Below are 23,697 nucleotides of genomic sequence, written 5' to 3' on the forward strand. Positions count from 1 at the left end.
TATTTTTCTGCTCATTAAGTATTTGATTCTCTTTGAAATGCTAAGGAAAAAGACCTTTGAGCATCCCTGTAGTGGTTTTATATGTGCTCTTATTTTTAGTTAGCTGACAAACTTCTGGTAAGGAAGGGAGAGAGGTTTATTTAGTAATATTAGAACAGGCCACTTTTCTCTTACATGACTAGCCCAGGCTCCCAGGGACTGTTCAGACTTCCTAGCATGCTCACTGGCCTTCCTGTGATTTTTTTCCAGATCTACTTCTTCCCCTAAATTTTACAGGTGGGAAAGTCTGATAATGTCGTTGTTGCCAATTGTGTACCTTTTTCACATCTGCCTTGGGACTACAACAGATCCTGTGTTTCTAATGGCCTGGCTTTGGCTTCTCTTGTCTAACTTCCTAGGAAGGTCATCTTGCCTCACTACCATCAATGGCTCTGGGAAGAAGTGACCAGACCTAGGGCAATTGGAGGATATGGTGGAGCCTAAGATGACTCTAGTCAGTACATGGTATCTCCTTGGATTCTAATTTCTCAAGCTTGGCCAACTTCTATATTTCCTTATCATCATTTCAGAAATCCTAATCCATGTGTCCATTAAATCAGTGGCTAGGTTGTGAAAGACACAGAGCAAGAGAGGAAAACAAGACAGGAAGTGACTGTCTTGTCTTTCTGGAGGTCACAGTAGTTTTAAGTGCATTTGATGAATTATTCTTCAAAGGAAAAGATGGGCATGCTGAGGGGAGCTATAAAAGGATATCTGAAGGTCAGGAGGTGACACTAAGAAAGTGACATTGCACATGAACCTGAAAAGCAAAGAAATGGGGAGCCATTCTGTGAATAAATGGGTGTCAGCATGGCTGGAAGATATTCTATATGCTACAAAGAATTAACATTCATTGCAATCCTTACTTCATTTTAACTTCAAAAGGACACAAGGGCATACGGGACTTATTTTGTGTTTTAGAAAATGCTGTTGCTCAATGAATTTGCTGTCATTATAATAGGATTCAGCAGGAAAGGAAGAAAAAGAGGAAATTCCCAAACATAGAAATAGAAGAGGTCTAAATAGGAGGTCTGACATCAACATCAGCGCCAGAATTAAAACAAAAGATTTTCCTCTCCCTCTCTCTCTGTATATATGTATACACACACACACACACACACACACACACACACACACACACACACACTAAAAGAGACTGAGGATGTGGTTCAAATGACCCTGTTAGAAGGCCTTGAGTTCAAACCTCAGTAATGTCAATAAATAAGTCAATAAAAGAAATACACATTGAAGGGTGTTCTAAGAGCTTTGAAAGAGGGATGAATGAGATAAGGAGAAGGACAATGTAGCACTGGTAAATTCCATGTTAGCATTGGGAGTAATAATGGTAAGAAAAATGATAATAGCATCTATGGCTCATGCCTGTAATCCTAACTGTTCAGGAGGCTGAGATTTGACGATCTTAATTTGAAGCTAGCCTGAACAAAACAGTCCCTGAGACTCTTATCTCCAATTCATCAGCAAAAAGACAAGTGAGCTGGATGTGGTGGCTCACACCTGCAATCCTGGCTACTCAGGAGGCTGAGATCTGAAGATGGTGGCTCAAAGCCAGCTCGAGCACTAAAGAACATAAGATTCTTATCTCCAATTAATCACTACAAAATGGGAAGTGGGGCTGTGGCTCAGAGATAGGGTGGTAGCCTGGAACTGAACAGCTCAGAGACAGTGCCCTGACCCAGAGTTCAAGGCCCATGACCCACAAAAAAAGAAAGAATTGGAGGCATGGGTCAGGTGGTAGAGTGCCTGCATTGGGCAAAGCAAGAGCATGAGATGCTGAGTTGAACTCTCAATACTGGCAAAATAAACAAACCAAAAACAATGATTAATTTATTACAAGGGCTATTAACACTTAATGGATAATTAATTAAGTGTTGACTGTATTTGTATGATCTAATTCCATTTTAGCTAAAACCTTATAGGATAGGGTTGTCAGTATTTCAAGAGTGAGAAAACCAAGGCACAGAGAGGCTATAAACATGTGCACAATCACACAGCACTCACTATTTCAATGAATAATTGGATATTTGAGAGCCTGCTGAGTGTGCTTTGTGAAGATAGGCCTTGGCTATTCTCAAGGGTTCTTCATTAGAGATGTGGTTGGCAGTATGCAGCAGGGAAAAGCTAAGCAGGCTGGAAGTGGAAGGAGAGCTGGTTCTTGAAGCATGAACTGACTGTGAAGACCTAATATATGTGCAAAGGTGACAGGGGACAATTGTCAGAAAGCACTGAACTCTTCATGCAGTTGGAGGAGGTGTGACAAGGGGCAGGTTTCTAGATGATGCTGAAATGGTTGGTGGAGACCCTTTATGAAAGGATTGGTACCATATGTAGGAGGCACAAAGTGGCCCACAGAAGTGTTTCAGTAGGCTGCTGCTCTAATTGAATGCACAGATTCTTGAGAGATGGGGCACCTCTCCAGTGAGAAGCCTGTGCACTCATAGCATTCTTTTTCTTTTTGAGTAGCCTGACACTAGCTTCTAATGTCGAGAATATTTGTGGGTATATCCACTGCGGTCCTTGGCTTATCTCTATTTCTAGTGACTGAAGTCCTGTGGAGTAGATGCTGTCCTTTTAAGCCTTAAGAATTATAATTTAGAAGAGGTTTATTTTGGCTCACAGTTTTGGAAGTCTAAGGTCAATGAAAGGGCTGCCTCTGGAGATAGCCTTTTTGGCTGAGAGTCCTGGCCATGCTGGAAATGTGGGGTGATATGCATATGTCCTCTAGTCTTCCTTTTGCTTTTTAAGCACCAGGATTCAATCAAGTGGCCCCACACTGAAGACCTTATTGAGTCCTAAATCACCTCCCAGAGGCCTCACCTCTAATTACCATAGTCAGAGGAAGTCTCCACCCTCTTAGTACCTTGCAATGGGTATCAAATGTCTACATATAAGCCTCTGGGGACCCTCAAGCTGTGTCCAAACCATAGCTGCATTTGACTGCTATTAGCAGAAGCAATCTAGACAATAAAAGCAGAGAAGAGAGCAGAAATCTGGATTGTCCTGGGCACTGTAAATCTGACAGGAAAGAGCAGGACCTTTGAGAGCCACTGGCAAGCTGTTTCTCACAGTCAAGGGTGGCACCTGAGAAGACATTTATTGTCTGGAGTTATTTTTACTACAGCATTAAATGAATAGCTATAAAATGCATGCAGGGAAAATATGGGTTCAACTGCCTCAAACCCAAGATTAGGAAGCATGACAGAATTCTGGGTGTGGAGGAGGGCGGAAGGAGAATAGATTTGCTGCTCAGGTTCCTGTAGTACTGGGGCTGGAATCTCTCTGCTGGGGGAGGAGGAAAAACTGTCTGCTTCTGACAGTTGAGAGTTAAATTGGTGGTCTTCAAGGTCCTCTTCACCTACAGTGTCATCTTCCCCAAATCATATGGAAGTCACCTTTGTAGGCGATGTGCTCTCTAGACTGGACATTCGATAGTCATTTTAAAGTGAATTAATAAGATACTCCAAGCTCTTCCAGTAATGAAGGGGGCTGGGTGATGACATTGATTTGAGTTAGTGACAGCCATGCTGTCATTCTGAGGGCCACAGACTGGCAGTAACTGGCCACTCGCTGTAATGCCTATTATAAGGCTGCAAGGCTTGCAGGCCTGATGGATCTCATCATGGTCACTTTCTACTAGGAAATATTTCCACTAAAAGGCTGAATGCTGGTATCTCACACCTATAATCCTAGCTAATCAGGAGGCTGAGATCATGTAATCTTTGTTCAAAGCTGGCTGGGACAAGAAAGTCCTGAGACTGGCTTTCTACCACTTGAGCCACAACTATACAGCTAAAAGCTGGAAGTGAAGCTATGGCTAACTTGGTAGAGCTGCAGTTTGGGGGGAATGCTAAAAGACAATGCCAGGGCCTTGAGTTTAAGCCCCAATTTTCTCTCTCTCTCTCTCTCTCTCTCTCTCTCTCTCTCTTTCTCTCTCTCTCTCTCTCTCCTCCCCCCTTCTCCTCCTCTCTCTCTTTCACACACACACACACACACACACACATGCACATGTACATACAAATAGGGAAATATTTCTACTGCAAAGCTCTTGATGCAGCACTGGTTAATGATTGTGAATTTAGGATAAAGCAGAGAAGACAAACTTCCTGTGTAAGAACTAATCCATTTATTAGCTGTGACTTTGACTTTAATGTCTCTATGTCTCAGTTTCCTCATCTGTAAGATAGTTACAATAGCTGTTCTCTTAGGATGATGATCAGTTTAAATGAGTTTTCTGACATATAATAATGCTTCATGAGTGTAAGCCATTACAAATATTATTTCTTTTCATATCAGTCATTTGAAGTGGCTGCCAGAATGTTCTTTTTCTCTGAGCTTTATTATTTGAGCTTTAGTAAAAGGAAAGGCATATATATCTACTATCACCCACTGTGTTGGAACAGCCATCATCTCACATGGTCCTGATCACCATTCTGTTATTAGATGATGGTCTTGATTTAAATGGTAAGAAAGGGGAGGCACAGAGATGTTTTACTTAAATAGCACAACTCAAGTGATATAGAGCTGGTGTGACCTTGGTCAAGACCTCCTAATTCCAGCAATCATGTTTCCTTCTGTACCATGAGGCCTCTTAGAACTTTCCAGGAATAAGTAGCAATTCAGAGAGCAGAACTTTTATGTGTATAGTAAGGCTAGAGTTGTCAGAAGTTAATGGCTCGTGCTTTTATCCTAGCTGTTCACCAGGTTTGAGATCTAAAGATTGCATTAGAAGCCACCCAGAGAAAGTCTGAAAGAACTTTCATCTCTAACTAATCTCTCTCTCCTCTCTCTCTCCTCTCTCTCTCTCTCTCTCTCTCTCTCTCTCTCTCTCTCTCTCTCTCTCTCTCTCTTTCTGTCTCTCTCTCTGTCTCTCTGTCTCTCTGTCTCTCTGTCTCTCTCTCTCTCTCTGTCTCTCTCTTTCTCTCTGTCTCTCTCTCTCTCCCCCCCACACACACACATATTTACACACTAACACATGCATGTGCCCAAAGTGGAACTATGGTTCCTTTAGCAAAAAAGCTAAAAAAAATTACAGCCTAGACACCGAGTTCAAGCCCCAGTAACATATTCACAAGAAAAAAACGGTTGTAATTTTCTCCAAATCTGATGCTCTCCTACACCACTCCCAGATGTGTTTTCTTCCTCTTTGTGCTTTATTTTGTTCCATGTGACTTGGCTAAGGAAAATGTCATGAAAGGAGCAGGGCAGCCTTGTAAGGCTCCTGTGCCTGCTTATTCTTACCTTCTAATTTCTCACTGAACCTTCAGTTCTGGCAAAGCCTGCCTTTTTTCCTTCTCTCTTCTTTTTGTATCAGTAATGGTGCTTTGCTCATCTCAAGCTCTTCTTTTGCTCAAATCTGGTGTTCTACTACTTGGAACATACCTCCTCTTGTAGTGTTTTGTTGGTCAATAGGAATTAAGAGTCCCATCAGTTTTTATTCTATGGCTAGCTTTGAACTGGGATCTTCAGATATCAGACTCCTATGTTGCAAAGACTACAGGCATGCACCACCAGCACCTAGCCAGCCTACTTTTTTTTTTAGTAGAAGTACAAAAAATATCTCTACTACTCTTGAGAGCACCATAAGGAACAGTGAAGATTCTCTAGTGTTCTTTCTATACTTCCCCAAAGGCCAGTCCCTTCTATTGGGGTAGAATGTCATTGTTATGTGACTGTGTTGGACATCTTTTAGATGCAGTTCATGGCTCTTTACATCTGGGAAGTTCTGAAAGTCTTCATAACTTCCCCAGGCATCATTAAGATGCAGACAACTCTAAGATTGCACAACTTGACTTGTAAATGTGCGTCAGGATGACCCCGGCTCTTTATGGAGAAACCCATAAAATCTCCACACCTTGGCAGTTGGATGAAATATAGATTTGAAGATAACATTTTGGGAACTTATGGGAATCCACCTCATTTGGTCTGTAGGCTCCAACCTTTTCTTTCAACCGTGGTCCACTGCCCTTCGTCCTTCATTACCACACCCTGAAATTATAGTCAGTTTTAAGAACATGGATGCACATTCTTCTACCCCAAGTTGTTTTTTTTGCATATTGTATTCCAAGCCCATGCATGCAGAAAGACAATTACTGCTCTACCCCAAGCTCACTGAATATGCAATCAAGACTCATAACTCCCAGATTCTCATCCTGTTCACACCCTGTATGTCCTAGAACCACTGTGAATGGAGAACAAGGTATTGCAGGACATGAAAGGTGAAAAATGTCTCATTAAAGATGAGACATGCCATCCAAAGGAGAAATTCAGGCAAAAATGGCTGAGATCTTGAGTTATTTGTTAGCTTTACTTCTTGATTTGGGATTCCTTGAGTCTGATTGGAAGCTATATTTTTGTAAGGATAACTTCCACAAAAGCTTACGGTTCTGATATGCTATAGGGGAATGGATTTGTCTTCTCTATTCATTAAGAAATTAAAAGGCAGGTAAGCGTTTGTCTCAAGCAGAATAAGTTTGTTTGAAAGTGAAAGGAAATTTAGGATACAAAGTAGCTCTCTACATGGAGGGGATTCTAAAGAGGAAGCCAAAGGAATCTTCATGGAAGGCAATTTTACAGTATTTGGCTCCTGACATATCTCTTCCCTTGGGCTTTGTACTGATTGGTTTATGGTTGGTGGGCTCTTTGTATTGGTTAGTGGTAACTCATGGCATTAGGAGAAGAAGCATTTGAGCCCAAACTCACAACATTAGGGGAAGAAAAAGCCTTTGCATGCAAGCTCTAGGCATTATGAAGATAAAGGGAACAAAAAGCCATGGTGGAACTAGATGCTGATGGCTCATGTGGGTAATCCTAGCTACTCAGGAGGCTGAGATCTGAGGATCATGGTTTGAAGCCAGCCTGGTCAAAAGAGGCCATATAAGCTCCTGAAAAACTTATCTTCAATAAGCTACTGAAAAACTGGAACTGGACCTGAGATTCAAGTGGTAGAATGCTAGCCTTGAGCAAAAGAAGCTTAGAGACATGCCCCGGCCCTGAATTTAAGTCCCAGGACCAGCAGTAGAAACAACAGCAACATAAAAGCTATGACAGGACACATTGTATCAGCCACATGTTATGGCCACCACTTTTTAAATCCCTAGCTACCTAATAGTTCCCTTTTAAAGTTCTCTCTCAATTCTAGAAAGAAAACAGTAAAGTTTGTAGGCCTATGAATTATAGGAGGAAAGGCTTATTTACATTTTTTAAAAAATTGGTTTATTTTTCCTTATCCTTAAGTAGTTCTACAAAAGGGGTTGCAACATAATGTTTGGATTCTTAGTGTCTCATAAAATACAACAGAAGAGATTTGTGTGGTATTAGAGATAGAAAAATCATGGACCATGTACTCCAAGCTCATCTTTTTAATCTCCTGAGATCGAGGAGACTAAGCAATTATCCCAATGACGTGGTCGTAAGAAGAGAAAGAAATACTGGACTAGAAGAAACCTCCTAACTCTCAACCCTTGTTTTCAAAAATATCATAGACTACTAAGCATGTGGAAGCATGTGAGATAAAGTGTAAACCATGCATCATATGAGGGAATCGTGACCATACAAGACAATGTGGAGGTCATCTGGAAGCGTTTTCCTTTGAATGTAAGAATCCTGCTCATGGCATCCCTGACAGATGTCTCCTTAATCTTGACTTTTCCCCTGTGCTAAGATGATAAGACCTTTCCAAGGCATTTTTATTATGTCTTTGAATATCTCTACAAATTAATCAATTCAGGTAAGGTCAAATGTATCTTTGAAGCATTGACCCATACCAGAGTGGCCTGGTAGTGATAGCGATTGAGGACTCATTTTCTGATCTTAAAATGAAGACAATGGCACCTGTGCCATCAAGTCATTGTGAAGATTAGAGATGTAGTTTGTAAAGAATCCACCCCTGTGCCTGCTTTGATAGAGGTATTGAAATCGGAGTTTTCTTTTTCTTTCTTTTTTTTTTTGCCAATCCTGGGCTTGGGCTCGGGGCTTGAGCACTGTCCTTGGACTTTCTCAAGGCTAGCACTCTACCACTTGAGCCTCAGCACCACTTCCAGCTTTTTGCTATGTATGTGGTACAGAGGAATCGAATCCAGGTCTTTGTGCATGCTAAGCAAGCACTCTACCACTAGGCCAAACTCACGGCCCCTGAAATCGGAATTTTAATTGGGTTTTATCATCTCAATTCTGTGCTTTAAAATTATGCCTTCTGGAACAACATACACTGTGTCTAATCTTGCAAATATTTGAAAGCTGCTAGCATGACCCTCAAAGTCTTCTCATCAGACTAAATATTCCTTGATTCCTCTACCATGCTTCCTGCAATGCATTTTGGATGCCTTTATTGCTTTCATTCCCTCCTGTTTGTCAATTCCCCCTCTAAAATGTGGTGGCCAAATGTGACCAGTCCAACCCACTCTATAGTGGAATAATTACTCTCCTTGATCTGGATAGTTCATATCTCCTAAAACAACCTAGATTAATGTTAGCATTCTTGGAGGCCAGATCACACAGTTGGCTCAAGGAAATCCTGATTCTGCTATCCAGAACACTAGTTATGTCTCCCAACTTTGTGTCAACTGATGATTTGATGGGCATGATTTTTACATCTTCATCCAAGCTGTTGGTAAAGATGTTGAACAAGAAGAGGATAAAGACTGAGCTTTGAGAATCATTAGCCACATTCTGGCATCGTGTTAGTGCCATTGTTTCACCAGCCTCCAATATACACACCTACATGATAAAAAAATGAAACAAAACAAAAGAAAAACAGTAAGATAGACCTATAGTCTTTAAATTGGATATAGAATTTATCTGGAGGCAAAATGATATTCTTTTTTGGTGAAGACAGGTTTTGAATCCATAATTGGGGCAACACAAAATTATTTTATGTCGGAATTAATATGTAATGTTTAAAGAAAAGAGGGCACTGTCTGTAAAAGTAAAATAATAATGCATTTCCTGAATTGTTGTTATTTCAAAATGTTGTCAAATCAGTCTCTGCATATAAGGAAGGAAAACTAGAAACTTTGAGATTTTGTGTGTCTGGGAGAGAGATGGCACAAGTTAAAATATAACTTTCATGAGGCTTTTCTATCTCTGATGGAAATCTTCAAGATTAAAGAGACATCTTTACAAAGAGGGAGAAAGGAGGGTATATTCCTAGGTAATAATTTGCTTGTTGCAGTGTTTCCCAGAAAAGCTTTGGCAAAGGGGATGGTTGATATATTCCCTTCTCTCATTTAACCTGATTTACTTTGAAGAATCAATTTAAGTTCTTTGTACTGTAACCTATGTTTCTTTTCCTTAGTTTTGACTGTGAATGTCACCAGTTTTGTTGGTCATTTGTCTCAAAAGTGTTCAAAGATTGGAAGCCCACCACTCATCATTTTCCTTAATGGCTCATTAGGCCATCCTTTGCAAAAATTTCCTTTCCTGTGTATGTACTGTGCGGCTTTCTCTTTAATCCAGATCCTCTCTGTTTTTATAGCTCATAACAGAACAAGTGCCTAGTGTCTAAGCATTCTTTCACATTGCAAAGTGAGTAGACAGAATGTTAGCACTCCCCTACTGACCAGGAAATATTCTAGGAATGTTATGGTTCCTTCATTCACTCTGTACTTATTGAACTCCATAACATTCCAAGTACTGACAGAGCCACTGGTGTCACAGTACAGAGCTCCTTCTCTAATGTGCTTTAGGTCTGGGGTAGAAACACTGTTCCTGGGATAGTAACAATTGTAATGTGATAAGGCCTACGGAGAAAAAGAATATGATTCCTATTTCTGGAGAGGTTGAGGGAGGTTTCCCTGCTTGGTGCTGAGTCTGAGTGGAAGATGGAATCAGAATAAGAAAGAACATTGTATCTGAACACAGCCAAATCCTAAGACCTGGTGCTGAATTTGAGCAAGCCAGAATGAGGAAGGAGAAGTCAGAAAGACAAGAGCAACCAGAAGTTAGAATGAAAATTGCATGAGTGAAGCTGGAGAAAGGAGGCTGGCTTTGGAGGTCACTTGGAATGCTGTGTGTGTGGACTTTTCACCAACAAAGGGATAGAAAGACCAGAACAACTGAAAGATACTAAGGGTAGATTTACAGGATTTGGGGGCTAAATATGGCCGTGATAGAGAACAGGTATCCAGGGTAACTTGACAAGGCTTCATACATTTTATATTTTTCCTTTGTGAACTTAATTGTCTAGATGATTGACACACATTAGATGCATGGCACAGTGAAAATCATTGTAAGGAGGCAGAGCTTTTCCACACCTTGGACTATTGCTGGCAAGGAAGAGGGAAAAAGCCAGAGGAAAAAGCTAGTGTGTGTTCTGCAGGTCAGTGGGAGAGATAGCTTCTGTGGTTGTTTGTCTCATTCAGAGCTCATTAAAATATGGAAAAATAAGGGTCAATCTCAAAAGGAATGACACAATGGTCTGTATTGTCATTATTATGTGATCCTGATTCTTAAACTCTTTATTTCTTATGAAAAGCATTTAAATATGCTTCATGCCGGGTGAATACAGTCATTATAATGCATGTGAGGATGGAATTACATAAAACTTGAGGGTATGGATAGGACTGGGAAAGAAGGGGAAGGATGATAGAAGTGACACTGGTTAAGATGCATTATCCTCATAATCTGACTTGTTGAATCAAAATTCCTTTGTACAAGTACTTAAATACAGTCATAATAATACATCTTCTTACCTGTATGGCCATTCAGACATAAGTCTTCATTTCCTTCCATCTCACTTTACCTAGCCACAGTATTTTCCCACATTAGGCAAACTTTCCAGTATACTGGACTGTGTGTACATTTGAGCCTTCGGGATCTAGTGACAACATGGTTGGCTCACAGTTTAAGCCAGGTTGCCCAGTTTCCATCTGGACTCCTGACAAACTGTGTGGTCAGGATTTAAAAATCAGAAACCTGGGAAAGGTGCCATGTGATGGACACACCCCCTCCAGTACCTTGTATGTTCTCACCATCATGTAACACATAGTGCAGGAAATCCTGCTCTTTGCAGAAGAACTTCAAAGAACCACTTCTAGATCTCATGGGTAACATTTGTTTTTTCCCTTGCTAACCCCAAAGTGTAGACAGGTCTATATATTTTTTTCTCGTGTAAATTGCTAGTGACACTTCAATTTTTTTTCCTCCCATCCCAAAACCATTGTCCAACTGTCCTCTGCAAGTACATCAACTCTGTAGACCAAATTTTACCTTGCTGTTCAATGCTAAATCTGTTTACTATTCCTTTCTTTCTTTCTTTCTTTCTTTCTTTCTTTCTTTCTTTCTTTCTTTCTTTTTCTTTCTTTCTTTCCCTTCCTTCCTTCCTTCCTTCCTTCCTTCCTTCCTTCCTTCCTTCCTTCCTTCCTTCCTCTCCATCCTTCTCTCCCTCCCTCCCTTCCTCTCCCTCCTTCCCTCCCTCCCTCCCTTTTTCCCTCTGGCCTTCATTCCTTCTTTCTTCCTTTTCTATTGTTCTTTCCTTCTTTCTTCCCTCCTTCCCTCTTTTCTTTTCTCCCTCCCTCCCTTCTTTTCTCCTTCCCTTCCTCCCTTCCCCACTCCTTCCTTTCTTTGATGGTACTAGAGTTTGCACTCAGACTGCATTGTGGCAAGCTACATTCCCAGTTGTTAGACAGGTGCCCTACCACTTAAGCCCATGCCTGTAGCCTGTAGCCTCTAGTGTGTGTGTGTGTGTGTGTGTGTGTGTGTGTGTGTGTGTGTGTGTGTGTGTACACGTGCACGTGCATGCAAGCACATTCATGCACACGTGTGCTTGCTCTTGAGTGTGTGCATACTTGTTGGTATTGGGACTTAAACTCAGTCCCTAGAGCACTCGTTCAGCGAGTGTTCTAACACATGACTCATGCCTCAAGTTCCAGCTTTTTGCTCATTAATTGTAGATAAGAGACTCGAATTTGTATGCCCTGGCTGGCTTCAGACTGTGATCCTCAGATCTCAGCCTCTCAAATAGCTAGGATTATAGTTTTGAACCATCGTTTAAACCAAATTTATCTTGTCTATATTAGTATTTTTTTTCTTTCTAACAAAGTTACTTTATCAAAGTATAATGGCAACTCTTCAATAGTCTACAAGTATTTTCTCCATTTTTTTATTAAAGTATTTATGAACATTGATTTTACATCATATTTCAAATGATGTATTTAACAAACAAGTATTCAAAATGGGATTCTCTATATACAATCCCTGGCACTTAGGTTTTAGAACATAATTAAAATTATGTTGAGGGTTTGTATGCCATAGATACATATCAATCTATGTATTAAAACATTATGTCTATAGAGTCATAAATTTTTATGTCTATGAAGTTGTGAAAGCTCTACCCCAGTTCAAGTCATCAAACTCAATCTCTTGATATTAGGCCAGAATCAAGTGCCTCATTTGTTCCTTCTCTCACTTACACGTGCTGTGTGTAGAATGGTGAAGAGTAGAGTGATTGAAGACATTCTGCATTCTAGAGGAAAGACAGTGAACAAGCAAGTCTCTCTCCTGTACTGCATATTCCCTGTAATTATGGAAACTCAGCAGAGCATTGCAAGGGTTGCATCGGATCCCTGAGGCACTGCTATCCATCTGGACTCAGATTGCTGAGTATCCAGATCACAATTTGGAATAGTTTCCTGGAAAAAAAAAAAAAAAGGATTAGCACTTGGCCACAATGATAGGACTGAAAAGGGTGGGGTGGTGTGTGTGTGTGTGTGTGTGTGTGTGTGTGTGTGTGTGTGTGTGTGTGTGTGTGTGTTGTGGGGAGCAAACAATACAAAACCAGTGTGCTCTTTAATCAAAGTAAAACCAAATTTACTAACTCACAATATTACACACTTAGCACAAAAGTAAGGGTGAGCAGAGATTTTTCATGTCCTCATAGCTCTGAGTTACAAAATGAATGGGCCCAAGGTTTGCCAGAAGATATAACTCTGTTTAGTTGGCCTGTCCAGATTCCTACTTTTGAGAAATTGGGTGTAGAATGAAACATTGATTCCTTCTGACCTTTTGCCTATGTTTCCTCTGGGCAGAATATCGCAATGCATAATACAGTTGGTGGGGCCATGTCGGGGCCTGGAACTCATCAGCTGGGCAGCACCCGGATGCCCAACCATGACACCAGCGTTGTCATTCAGCAAGCCATGCCGTCACCTCAATCCAGTTCTGTCATCACACAGGCACCTTCCACCAACCGCCAAATTGGGTAAGGAGACCTCCTCTGCTGTTCCTGGGTCCTGGCTGGAGCTAAAGGAATGTTCTGAACTTGCTCTGAGTTTATGGAGCTTAGATTACTTGGGCTGTACTGTCTCCTCACTTTTGCTGTTCGGATTTCTTGGTCTTCTTGGCTGGGGTGCTATGGCTAAGAGCATACAGTGATGCTTTCCATGAGAGAAGGGCCAGAGAGTCTGGGGTTGGTAGAAGCTGTTTTGTTCATGGGTTTGAGGGGGGAAACAAGTTGCCCAGTGGCCACAGTTCTTCAAATGAGATTGGTAAACTGAAAGATGGTTGAAAGCAAATTGTGGCTATTAAGGGGACCAGGATATCTTGGTAATGGTAAAGAAAATTTCCCTTTCACAGAGTACCTCAAATGCCCCTCTCAGCTGCTCAGTCAGTCACCTGTGTCACCGGTGTAGTTCTATTGTCCTCTTTCTCTCTGATCCTTTTCTTATGTGTCTGTTCCTTGCTAATACCTCCTTACCAACTTTTCTTGTCTCCAGTAGTCCCTACTCACTCCTGGAGACAAAGCAGGTATTTCTTCTTCCCATCTATCTAAGAATAAAAAACAAACATGGTAGAAATATCCTATTATTGGAGACCCAACACCTTGTACCAGGTGATAGAAATTGCTCTTGTCTCTTATATCATGTGATCGCTCTAGCCCTTAGCTATATGATATGGTTTTCCCCTCAGTATCGTGGGCATTACCCAGCCGCTTAGAAATACAGAGCCTCCAGCTCAGTTTCTTCATCTCCGGAATGTGGATGCGGTTCTTTCTTCTCAACTTTACAAGAGAAAAGATGAAATAATACATTAAACATACATGAATAATGAAACAGGGATTCTTGGGAAGGAATGACAGTAACAAAAACCAGAAATCTATGAAAAATGTTATTACTGGATGATGACAGCTAATGACTCTATGTTCACAGAACTGTCCGTTTAAATAAGAAGCAAGGCTAAGCACTCACACCCATAATCCTAGCCAGTCAGGAAGCTGAGACCTAAGGATTGTAGTTCAAAGAAAGTGAGAGCAGTAAAGTCTGTGAGGCTCTTATCTCTAAAAAACTTGCAAAAAGCTGGAAATGGAGGTGTGGCTTACGTGGTAGAGCACCCACCTTGAGTAAAATAATAAAAGCAAGAATTCAAGACCCTGAGTTCAAGCCCCAGTACTGGCATAAAAAAGCAAGCAAACAAATAGGATCAGGGCTTTGTTATATTTGATGTACTCTTCAGAATTCAACTTGAGTTTTCAGGTAACTTTGGGACATAGTGATGCCTTCAAGTATTTTGAAACTGACTCACAATTTGTCAATGATTTTTTTATCTTTGTGTTTGGATTCATGAATTCCTCAAGAGAACCCAAGGCACAGTTCTCACTTTATTTTTCTTCAGAATGCTCTAGAAAGGGGGTCTCTCCTTTCTCACATCTCTTGGCTCATCAGCTTGGGTTATAACAGCTGAAGAAACAAGTGCTATAGGCAATAACTATTTTATGAATTTGCCATCAACATGTTTGATTTTTCCATTCAAAATCAGAAAAATGAACGTGGCCATTTGGATTCTTGACTTTGTTTAAACAATGGCAAATATTAGCAAGTACCTCTGGTAAAGATTTCTTTGCTCTCAAGTGACACTGAGAGAAACTGTTGCTGTTATGGAAAGCCAGGACCTTAACCATGCTCGGAGGGTGGGTTGGGTCCTTTAAAGACAGCATCTAAATCTCTAGAAATGCCTCACTCTAGGGATCTCTAGGCTAGGCAATTCCCAGTTAGGGCAGCTAATTGTAATCATTTTATTTTTCTTCCAAGGGGGAAAGAAAAAAACATAAAATGTGCTGGAGTTTACTAGCAGTTTTACAGCATTCCTTCCCCCCTGGAGCTCCACTGCCTGCCCCTTTGTGCCTTTACCCACCATCCTCTTGGAGGCCATTGTCAACACAACACTGGCTTTCATGAAACAATCTTTTAAAAGGCTAGCACTAAATTTTAAGATGGGTGTTGATTCTTTCCATAATTTACCCAGCTCGCTCCCAGCTATACATTGTGATAACACTGATAGGCTCTGCACTGTGCCTGGATAGAGGGAGGGGGTGTTCTCTCATGTGACCTTCCAGTGCACTCCCAATGTGCATGCCCTCTTCCCGTTCATCCCCCCTCTTGGAGTGTTGTATATCTCTCCTTAGTGTGTTCTAGGAGATAATTGTCACTTTTAGCACTCTGTCCTGTTGCCAAGCTGGAAGGGAGGCTATTTCTTTTCTCCAGATCCTCCCTGTTGTGCTTACTATGTTGATTCAAACCCACACATCCTGTCATTTCCATGTTGTGCCCTGTGACCCATCCAAAACCTGCCTGGATGATCGCCGGGCTCAGTGAGAACCAGCCCAGCCCATCGCCCCAGTGGATTCAGTATGAAACACTAGGTGGTAATGTTTAGGGATGGTTGACTCTTTTATTTCTCTCAGCAAAGAGGAAATGAGTACTTACTTGAACACATGAATTCCCTCTGGAGACTGTGTCTTTAAATGAACATTTGAAATTACAGGGTTTTTTTTTCAGTGTGGTGTGTGTGTGTGTGTGTGTGTGTGTGTGTGTGTGTGTGTGTGTGTGTGTGTGTAGTGAGACTGCACAGAACCATATTGTAGTAATATTCTGATTTTTATCACAACCTCAAATATTTAAGTGTCAAAATCTGGCCAAGCCACCTGCAAATGTTTGCCATGGCCACTGGCCAAGCAAAACAGCAAACAGCAATGAAAGTCTTCATTCAAGCTCAGTGCTTAAGCTTTATCCAGCCAGAGAGGCTGGGACCCACCTGTGCCCACGCTCTGTGCTTTTGTGCTGCAGTCCGTGGGTGTGCTCATGGCTTCCTAGCGCCTCTGCTTCTCTTTCTTCTTCTACCAATGCCTAGCTTCTGCAGCCATCTTCCCCTTTTCTCCCTCCTGCTTTCATACTGGAAAGCGTCTGCTTACAAGCTTGAAAGTATTGAAAGTGAATGGTCACAGAGTTGACTGGAAAATGAAAGTGGTGCCAATTATCAAGGTCTGCTTTGGGTTCCAAAGTTATGCACTCATGCAAGCATTAGATTTTTTAAAGTTCTATGTATATATGTACGAATCTATCTATCTATCTATCTATCTATCTATCTATCTATCTATCTATCTATCTATCTATCTATCATCTATCTAGTGCTGGCTACTGCTTCTGGGCTTGAATCCAGAGCTTGGGCATTGTCCTTTAGATTTTTCCTTGAAGGCTGGCACTCTAGTTCTTGGAGCCACAGCTCTACTTCTGGGTTTTGGGGGATTAACTGGAGATAAAAAAATCTTACAGACTCCTGCCACCCCATTTTGGTTTCAAATCTTTGTTCTTAGATCTCAGCATCTCGAGTATCTAGAACTACATGCCTGAGCCATTCAGTGCCTGGCATTTTTTTTTAATTTTTCAGTGCCTAGTGTTTTTTATTTTTTATTTTTTTGAGTCACAGCATATCAAAACGAGTGAAAATGCAAAAATCCAAAGAATTAAGTTAGCAACATGTATGACTTTTCTTCTACAGTACACTCTGTGCTCAGTTCTGTAAGAATGGTGCTATTATCTCAATAGAAACTGGAGGTAAGTATAAATATCCCAAATTGCATTTGTGTGGTTAGGCAGGCTAGAAAAACACACAGCTCCAGGGAGTGTGGGAGGCATCCCCAAACTAGTGACTACTTGTGCTCCGTCAAACTGGCAGACGCTCTGTCGGGAAGAGTGTCCTTGGCTGATTGATGGGAGCATTTTGGGAGATAAGTTTCCCAGATGGGGGGAAGAAAGTGAGCCATAGGCTGTGGGAAGACAAGGAAACAGAAAATAAGCATGTGTTAAATAGAGATGAAATCAATTCAGCTTTGAACCAAGTATGTGGTAGATTGCAAACAATATCTCGTCACTTTTATTAGATATCATTTAACAGGCTCATTAATTCAGGATCAAGTGAGTAAATCCTGGGAAAATGGTGGATGATCAGGTAATGGAAGTATAAATCCTCTCTCTCCTTTTTTTCACTTATCATGTGAGACTTTTTAAAAATATTAGTTGGAGCCAGTGATTAGTTGAGTAGAGATCTACCGTATTAATAGATTCAAGCTTTCTTAAAGAAGGTGATTTCTCGTCATAAACTAGGTTATAGTGGATAACCCATGTTCAAAAGTTCCCTCATGGAGCAATGAACATTATAAGGAGTGTGGAAGAATAAATAGAAATACAGGATTTTGATAGGTTATGGGAAGCCTTGCCAATTTATACAAGTGTGTGTGTGTGTGTGTGTGTGTGTGTGTGTGTGTGACAGAGAGAGAGACAGAGAGACAGAGAGAATGATGAGAGGAGACAGACAGACAGACTGACAGACAGACAGGGTACTGGGGCTTAAATTCAGGGCCTTCCATTCTCACTTGGCTTTTTTGCTTAAGCCCAGTGCTTTACCACATGAACCATATTGCCACTTCCAGCTCTTTGGTGGTTAATTGGAGATAAGAGTTTCATGGATTTTCTTGTCCTGGCTAGATCTGAACAGAGATTCACAAAGCTTAGCCTTCTATTAGCTGAAATCACAGGCATGAGTCACTGCTGCATGATGTGTAGTCTACAAATATTCTTCTAGTTAACTTCATAGTAAATTAACCACTATATATGGAAACTTGAAAATAGCCTCAACATATTGCATACAATAAACAATTTATAAGTGAAATCCCTTCTTGATTTTTCTATCAATTCTGTCTAGTGTACAAATGCCCATATAATGCACAGCTATCATACATTTGGTTACAATTTCTGTTTGCTTTGGCAATACAGCTCTAATACTGATCCAGAAATGTAAATATTGTGGAAGCAAATTTTGCTTCATGTAAAAAGTAAAAAAAAAACCAACAATATGGTTACTCCTCATAAATCATACCTCCTCTTGCTCTATTTGTTCCCCTTGAGATCCTTGACACAGTGTGTCTCATAGAATATCTGATGCAGCTCTATAAACATGAGAGGAAAAACAAAAAGTTAGAGAAAGGCATAGTATAGCTAAAGACTCAAGATTTCAAAATTAAGGAAAGTTGAAGGTCTTGCTTTGTGGCTTAGAGTTGTCATACAAAGTGTTGCTATGAAGGAAATATCAATAGGTGTGAGGGGGTTGTGTCATTGTCGTTCTGGGGGAAATTAAATGAGACAGGTCAGCAAAGGATTCAGTGAAGGCAGTTTAAAAATCTAAATAATAAAGCAGTTCAATGAAGGGGTTGTTCTGTAATGTGTATGTGTGTATAATTCCATTATTAACAGTTTTCCTAAATGTCTCAGCCACAGTGAGCAGGGCTGAGGCTGTCATTACCCCAGAAGCTAATTGCGGAAACTTCCATGCCAGCTCTTTCGTACTTGAGACAGTGAGGGCAGATCTCAGGTTGTCACTGCCTCTCAGCCCTTGGTCAGGACATCTTGAAGCCCAGTTAGAGTAATTCAGACCAGAAGCCATTATTTCCTGCTTTGTGTTTCACTGAATATCACAGCTATGAACATAGCTTTATTGTTAGAAAGCTGCTGGATCTTTCACAGCCCTGAGAACATTTATGAGGGCCCTTCAGGGGGATGCTTTCTGGGAGGGTTGACAGACTTAGCCATATGGCTCCCGTTAAATTCCATGCAGAGCGCTGAGAAATTACCTCTGACAAGGGGGCCAGCAGCCTTCCCCTCACAGGGTTTTATGTGTGGAACGAAACATTAAGTACCTATACTTGAGGAAATATAATGTTTCGCAACATTCAAAAGTTGTAATACCACTTGGTCTTGTGGCCAGATGAAGGATGCAGAATTGGAACACAGGAGCACATGGCTGGGTAGCCCAATAAACTGCAAAAACAAAACAACAAAACTAAACAAAACTAAACAAAAAACCCTCTCCTTTCCAAATCTGGCCACAGATTCCTCAGGCAAGCCTTATGTCTCTGTGTCTCCACTTCTCTTGGCAGAAGAAATCTGCACTCATTCATAGAGACCTCAAACTCTTTGTTAGAAAAGTCTTTGAGTAGGAGAGTAATACTGAAGAAAAGGGAAGAAGTCGATATTTATGTCACACTCCCTGTATGACAGGTAGTCTATGCATGATAGTTCCTACAATTTTCCTGTGATTTGGAGGTGTATGGATTACACTTCCACATTCCCGTTTAGAAGAGAACTAATGCATTTCAGTTCATCAGCCAATGACATGATCAAGCTCTCTGAATGGAAGTCTGGTAGACTCCAAAACACAAGATTCCTCCATGTTCCCGACCCTATGACATCAGTGCCAAGGAAGACACACAGTGTGTCTGAGATCGGAGAACCATCCTTGGTATGCCTTGTCACAGTGTGAATAGCGTCTGTTCATTCATCCATCTGCAGAGTGGCCCAGGGCAGTGCTTATACTGAAGGCTATCAGCTGCTTCGATCCTTCAATTTTATGCTGAAGTTCCTAGGTTCTCAGAGACAGAAACCAGAGGATGTCTTGAGTACATGAAGCGGAGAGTGGGCTGTGTCTAGGGCATCTTTGAGCTAAAGCTCCCATGCATAAGAAAAAATGAAGTCACCACAAACAAGAGACTGCCTTATCTGTAGCATTTACTTATCTACCATTGGGCTTTTGACTTGAAAGGAGGCCCCCAGATTGTTTCATCTCCTAGAGGGATAAGTCACTTTGCCTATGTCCTTCTCTTAGAGGAACATTGTATTTCTGGACTTTAGTAAACAGAAGTCTGGCTCACAGAGTTTCCAAAGCTGCTGAGTAAGTTATCTTTTGTGTGCATTAAACTTACCAGTTTGGAACAGATTGGCACAGATGAGGTCTGCTTTGAGAATAAATCAGCGGCCTAGTCTGTGCCTATAGTAAATCAGGACTTTTGTGCCATCTTTAAGATATGCCTGAAAAGCAGAAGTTAGTTGAACAAACTATGCCTGGTCATAGAAGATGTAGAAATGCTTAGGACATGGGTCTAGAAGTCCTGGGTTATAAAGAGTTCAGGATTTGTCATTTAAAAGATTTGCAAACATGGCCGAGTATTCAGCTTCCTTTCATCTGTATGTGAAATGGTTGGTCAACTAACAAAGCCAATCTCAGTCCAGAATTCTCATTCAGTGACTCTGAATGAAAATTTGTTAACTCAAATTTTATGTTCTCTTTTGGTTTACTTTCTTTTAGGAGCAGAGTTTAGCTGGAACTCCAGATTTTTTGTGCTACAGGTTGTGTTTTTATCTCCTGGAAGGTGGAGAGAGAATAGAATCTGGGGATGATTGGGAAGAGCAGGATATGGCAATGAAAGAGAAAGGCGTTGGCCTAGGAAGCTGGAAAGACCCAACAACACTCTGTTCTCTTTGTGAAGTGCTTGATTCCCAAAATAGAGTTGCTATTACCATTTACTAAGACAGCACAAGAGCTTCCACTACATGAGAGTTAAAGTACACGCCTTTTACAGAGGAATAAAATGATGATTAGCAGTTAAATGACTCACCCAAGTCTCCAAATAGTGTCCAGGGCCAGCCTGCCTATGCTACATCCCACATGTCCAAAATGAACTTGCCTTTGGTAGGGTTGTATTTCTTCATCTATAAAATGGGTAGGGTTCACCAGAAACCCCCCAAATCCTTTCCTAGCAGTAAAGTGCTAGTGATTTTCATTACTTTTAATTCTAAACAACATGCTTGCAAGGAAGAACTTTCAAAACAATGGAAGATGTATAAAATAAATCTGATGCAATAGACAGTACAATGATGTTTGCCAAATAGTTCATTGGGAAAATTCAGCCACTTCTCTGGCTTGATTATTGGAGGATTACTTTGTAATGGAACTAAAACAGAGATAGTTTTAGGTTATATCATTTAATGCCTTTAGATAGGTTAACCTTGGACAAGATAAAACATTGGGCTTGAGGTTTTATCTACCCATAAGTTTAAGTGTAATGATCCCTATGCTTTCTGTGCTTATCAGAGTTTCTCCTCCGGCTTTGCCCTGTTTCTCCTCAGGCTAGAAGCATGAATGACATCTAGTAGATCCATGTGGTTAATAGTATGGAATTATACTCATGATAAAGGAAAGTCATTCATTGAAGAAAAAGATCACAAAAGATATTGTAGAATTCTTGACCTTAGATTCAGCTATGTTGAGATGTAGAATCATGACAGGGAAAAACCATTGCTAGAGGAGTGAGAGGCTATGGCTGGTGGATCTGACTCTACTGCTTACAGGCTCTGGAAGCTGAAGACATCTTTTAACCTTGTTGTGCCCCTCTTTCCATCTTGTAATGAATATAAGCAATGAAACTACATTGACTAATAAGTGTGCTCTTGCCAGAGTTCTTAGAAATTCTAAAACAAGTGCTCAGAAATAATTGTGTTTCCTTATCTCTCATGTAACAATAACACTGTTGGGCTGATGTGGACAATTGAAGAAATTCCACAGGGCAGATTCATTTACGTTTAGCAGGCAATCTAGTTACCTCTTTGCCAAGTATGTTGTGCTTTTGGTAAATATCAACTGTTTCTGTAGAGTAATAAACATTCTTAATGCTACCAGACATTTAAAAGAAGTTGGAGAGGTTTTTTTGCAATAGTTTCCCCCTTTTGGCAAAGTGCATTTCGGCTGGTGATTAGGCCAGTAAACTCTGCAAAATGATAGGACCCTTGTGAGCATGGGGTAGAGACATGCTGGAATGCACTCGGGTGCTTTTTAGAGTTAGCAGAGAACAGATGGCCCCAAACACCTTTGAAATGCTAGAAATCACTTCCTGAATAACTTGGTACCCATCATATGTTAGTTCCAATATAGTAATTCACAAACCAAAAGGCACCCCACTTTACAGCTGACTTCCAATGTATTGTTCTCAGTATATAGACCTCATAAGCATTTTCTACATGAACAATCATAATGATAACTGCAACAATAAATAATCATTCCCAAGCCACCAAGCCCTTGAGTACTTGTCACATGTGTAGTGTCCTTCTCAGGATCTGTTGGAGGCTAAGCGTTTGGCACACCCTCTGGGAATCTCTGCTTAGATGACACTTCTTGTTTGTCCTTAAACTCTGGCTTTCCCAAGTGAAGAGATAATGAAGTGCTAGGTTAAAGGGAAGCTAAGGGAAAAAAAGGCTAATTCCTTTTAGGGTTGATTGAATCACAGGAGTAGAACCATTTTGGATAAATCGGAATTTTTTTTTTTAAATGAGTCCTTGGACTTTCTCAAGGCTTAGCACTCTACCACTTCCAGCTTGTTTTTTCGATGTATGTGGTACCAAGAAATAGAACCCGGGTCTTCGTGCCTGCTAGGCAAGCACTCTACCACTAGGCCAAACTCCTGGTGATAAATCAGAATTTTAATGAGACTAAGATCTACTTCTAAAGTTATCTGATAGCCTTATGTTGAGTCGGGGTATATATTTGGGGGTCAAAATTAAAGAAAAATGTTACTTTATAGGTATGTATTCCAAATCATAGCCTCTCTAAAACATTGAAAGAATGAATTAAAAATAATATCAAACTAAACTGCATGCTGTTAAAGGTGACTGAGGAATTTTACAGTCCAGGTGCACCCAAATGAAAATTGTGAATGTATGTACACACATTTCATCATATTTTGTTTTACTAGGACATAATTCAGGCCTTCTGACAGGCATATAACCTTATTCAAAGCACTTGAAGAATTTTTCCAGGTGTATTCTAAATATTCTACATAGCACAGTTGGTTTTTTATAAAAAAAATTCTAGCACCTTAAATGCCCCTCTACACATTACCTCCTCCTTATAGAACAATAAGGTGGAGTAAGGAGTTAGTACCAATTTTAAACAATAGTCACAGTGACCTGACCCATAAACAGAAGATTGAAAAAGACTCACATGGATATGGATTTGTCTTCTTTTACTTAGATTTTAGAAACTAGAAAGTGTTCCTTCTTATGTAGAAATAACCATTTGGTTGATGGATTTTGTCTTCAGGAGGAGCTACTTCCATATCTCTGACACCTTGATATCATTGGAATGCTGGGTCAGATATTTAAGAGCTCGTGATGGTGTTCCTGGAGAGTGGTGACAGGCAAATTCTAGCCTGGAAGAGGGAGGGTCAGTTTAGGTGGTGATCCCCTCCCTGTGTATAGGAAGGTGAGTATGTCGTAGGAAATTGTCTGTGGCACTAATCATGGTCTCTGGGATTCACCAGAGGCTTTTACATCTATCAGGAGATTTCTGACTTATCTGGAATAGGAAGCATTCAACCAATCACCCAAATTTCTCTCCTCCCTCCTTTCCTTTTCCTCCTACTCTCTCTCCTCTCTTCCCATCTCTTCTAGAAAGAACTCAGCGCTGGGGTTTACATCAGATACACCAAATGGTTTACATCTACCATTTGGCCATGATTTGACTCAGTCTGGAATAGGAGAAAGTTGA

The 23,697-nt window shown here is 40.7% G+C and overlaps 1 protein-coding gene across 1 annotated transcript in view; it reads left to right on the forward strand.

Moving 5' to 3' along the window:
* The window catches only part of Creb5 (cAMP responsive element binding protein 5), a 412,081-nt gene that overhangs the window by 146,498 nt on the left and 241,886 nt on the right, over positions 1 to 23,697 (forward strand). Inside the window, exon 7 of the mRNA XM_090332810.1 lies at positions 13,080 to 13,252. Within this exon, the coding sequence (XP_090188936.1) occupies positions 13,080 to 13,252 (173 nt within the window). The remainder of the gene's footprint in view (positions 1 to 13,079; positions 13,253 to 23,697) is intronic.

Source organism: Megascapheus bottae, chromosome 5 (genome assembly GCF_031878675.1).
Source record: "Megascapheus bottae isolate mThoBot1 chromosome 5, mThoBot2.hap1, whole genome shotgun sequence".
Lineage (NCBI taxonomy): Eukaryota > Metazoa > Chordata > Mammalia > Rodentia > Geomyidae > Megascapheus > Megascapheus bottae.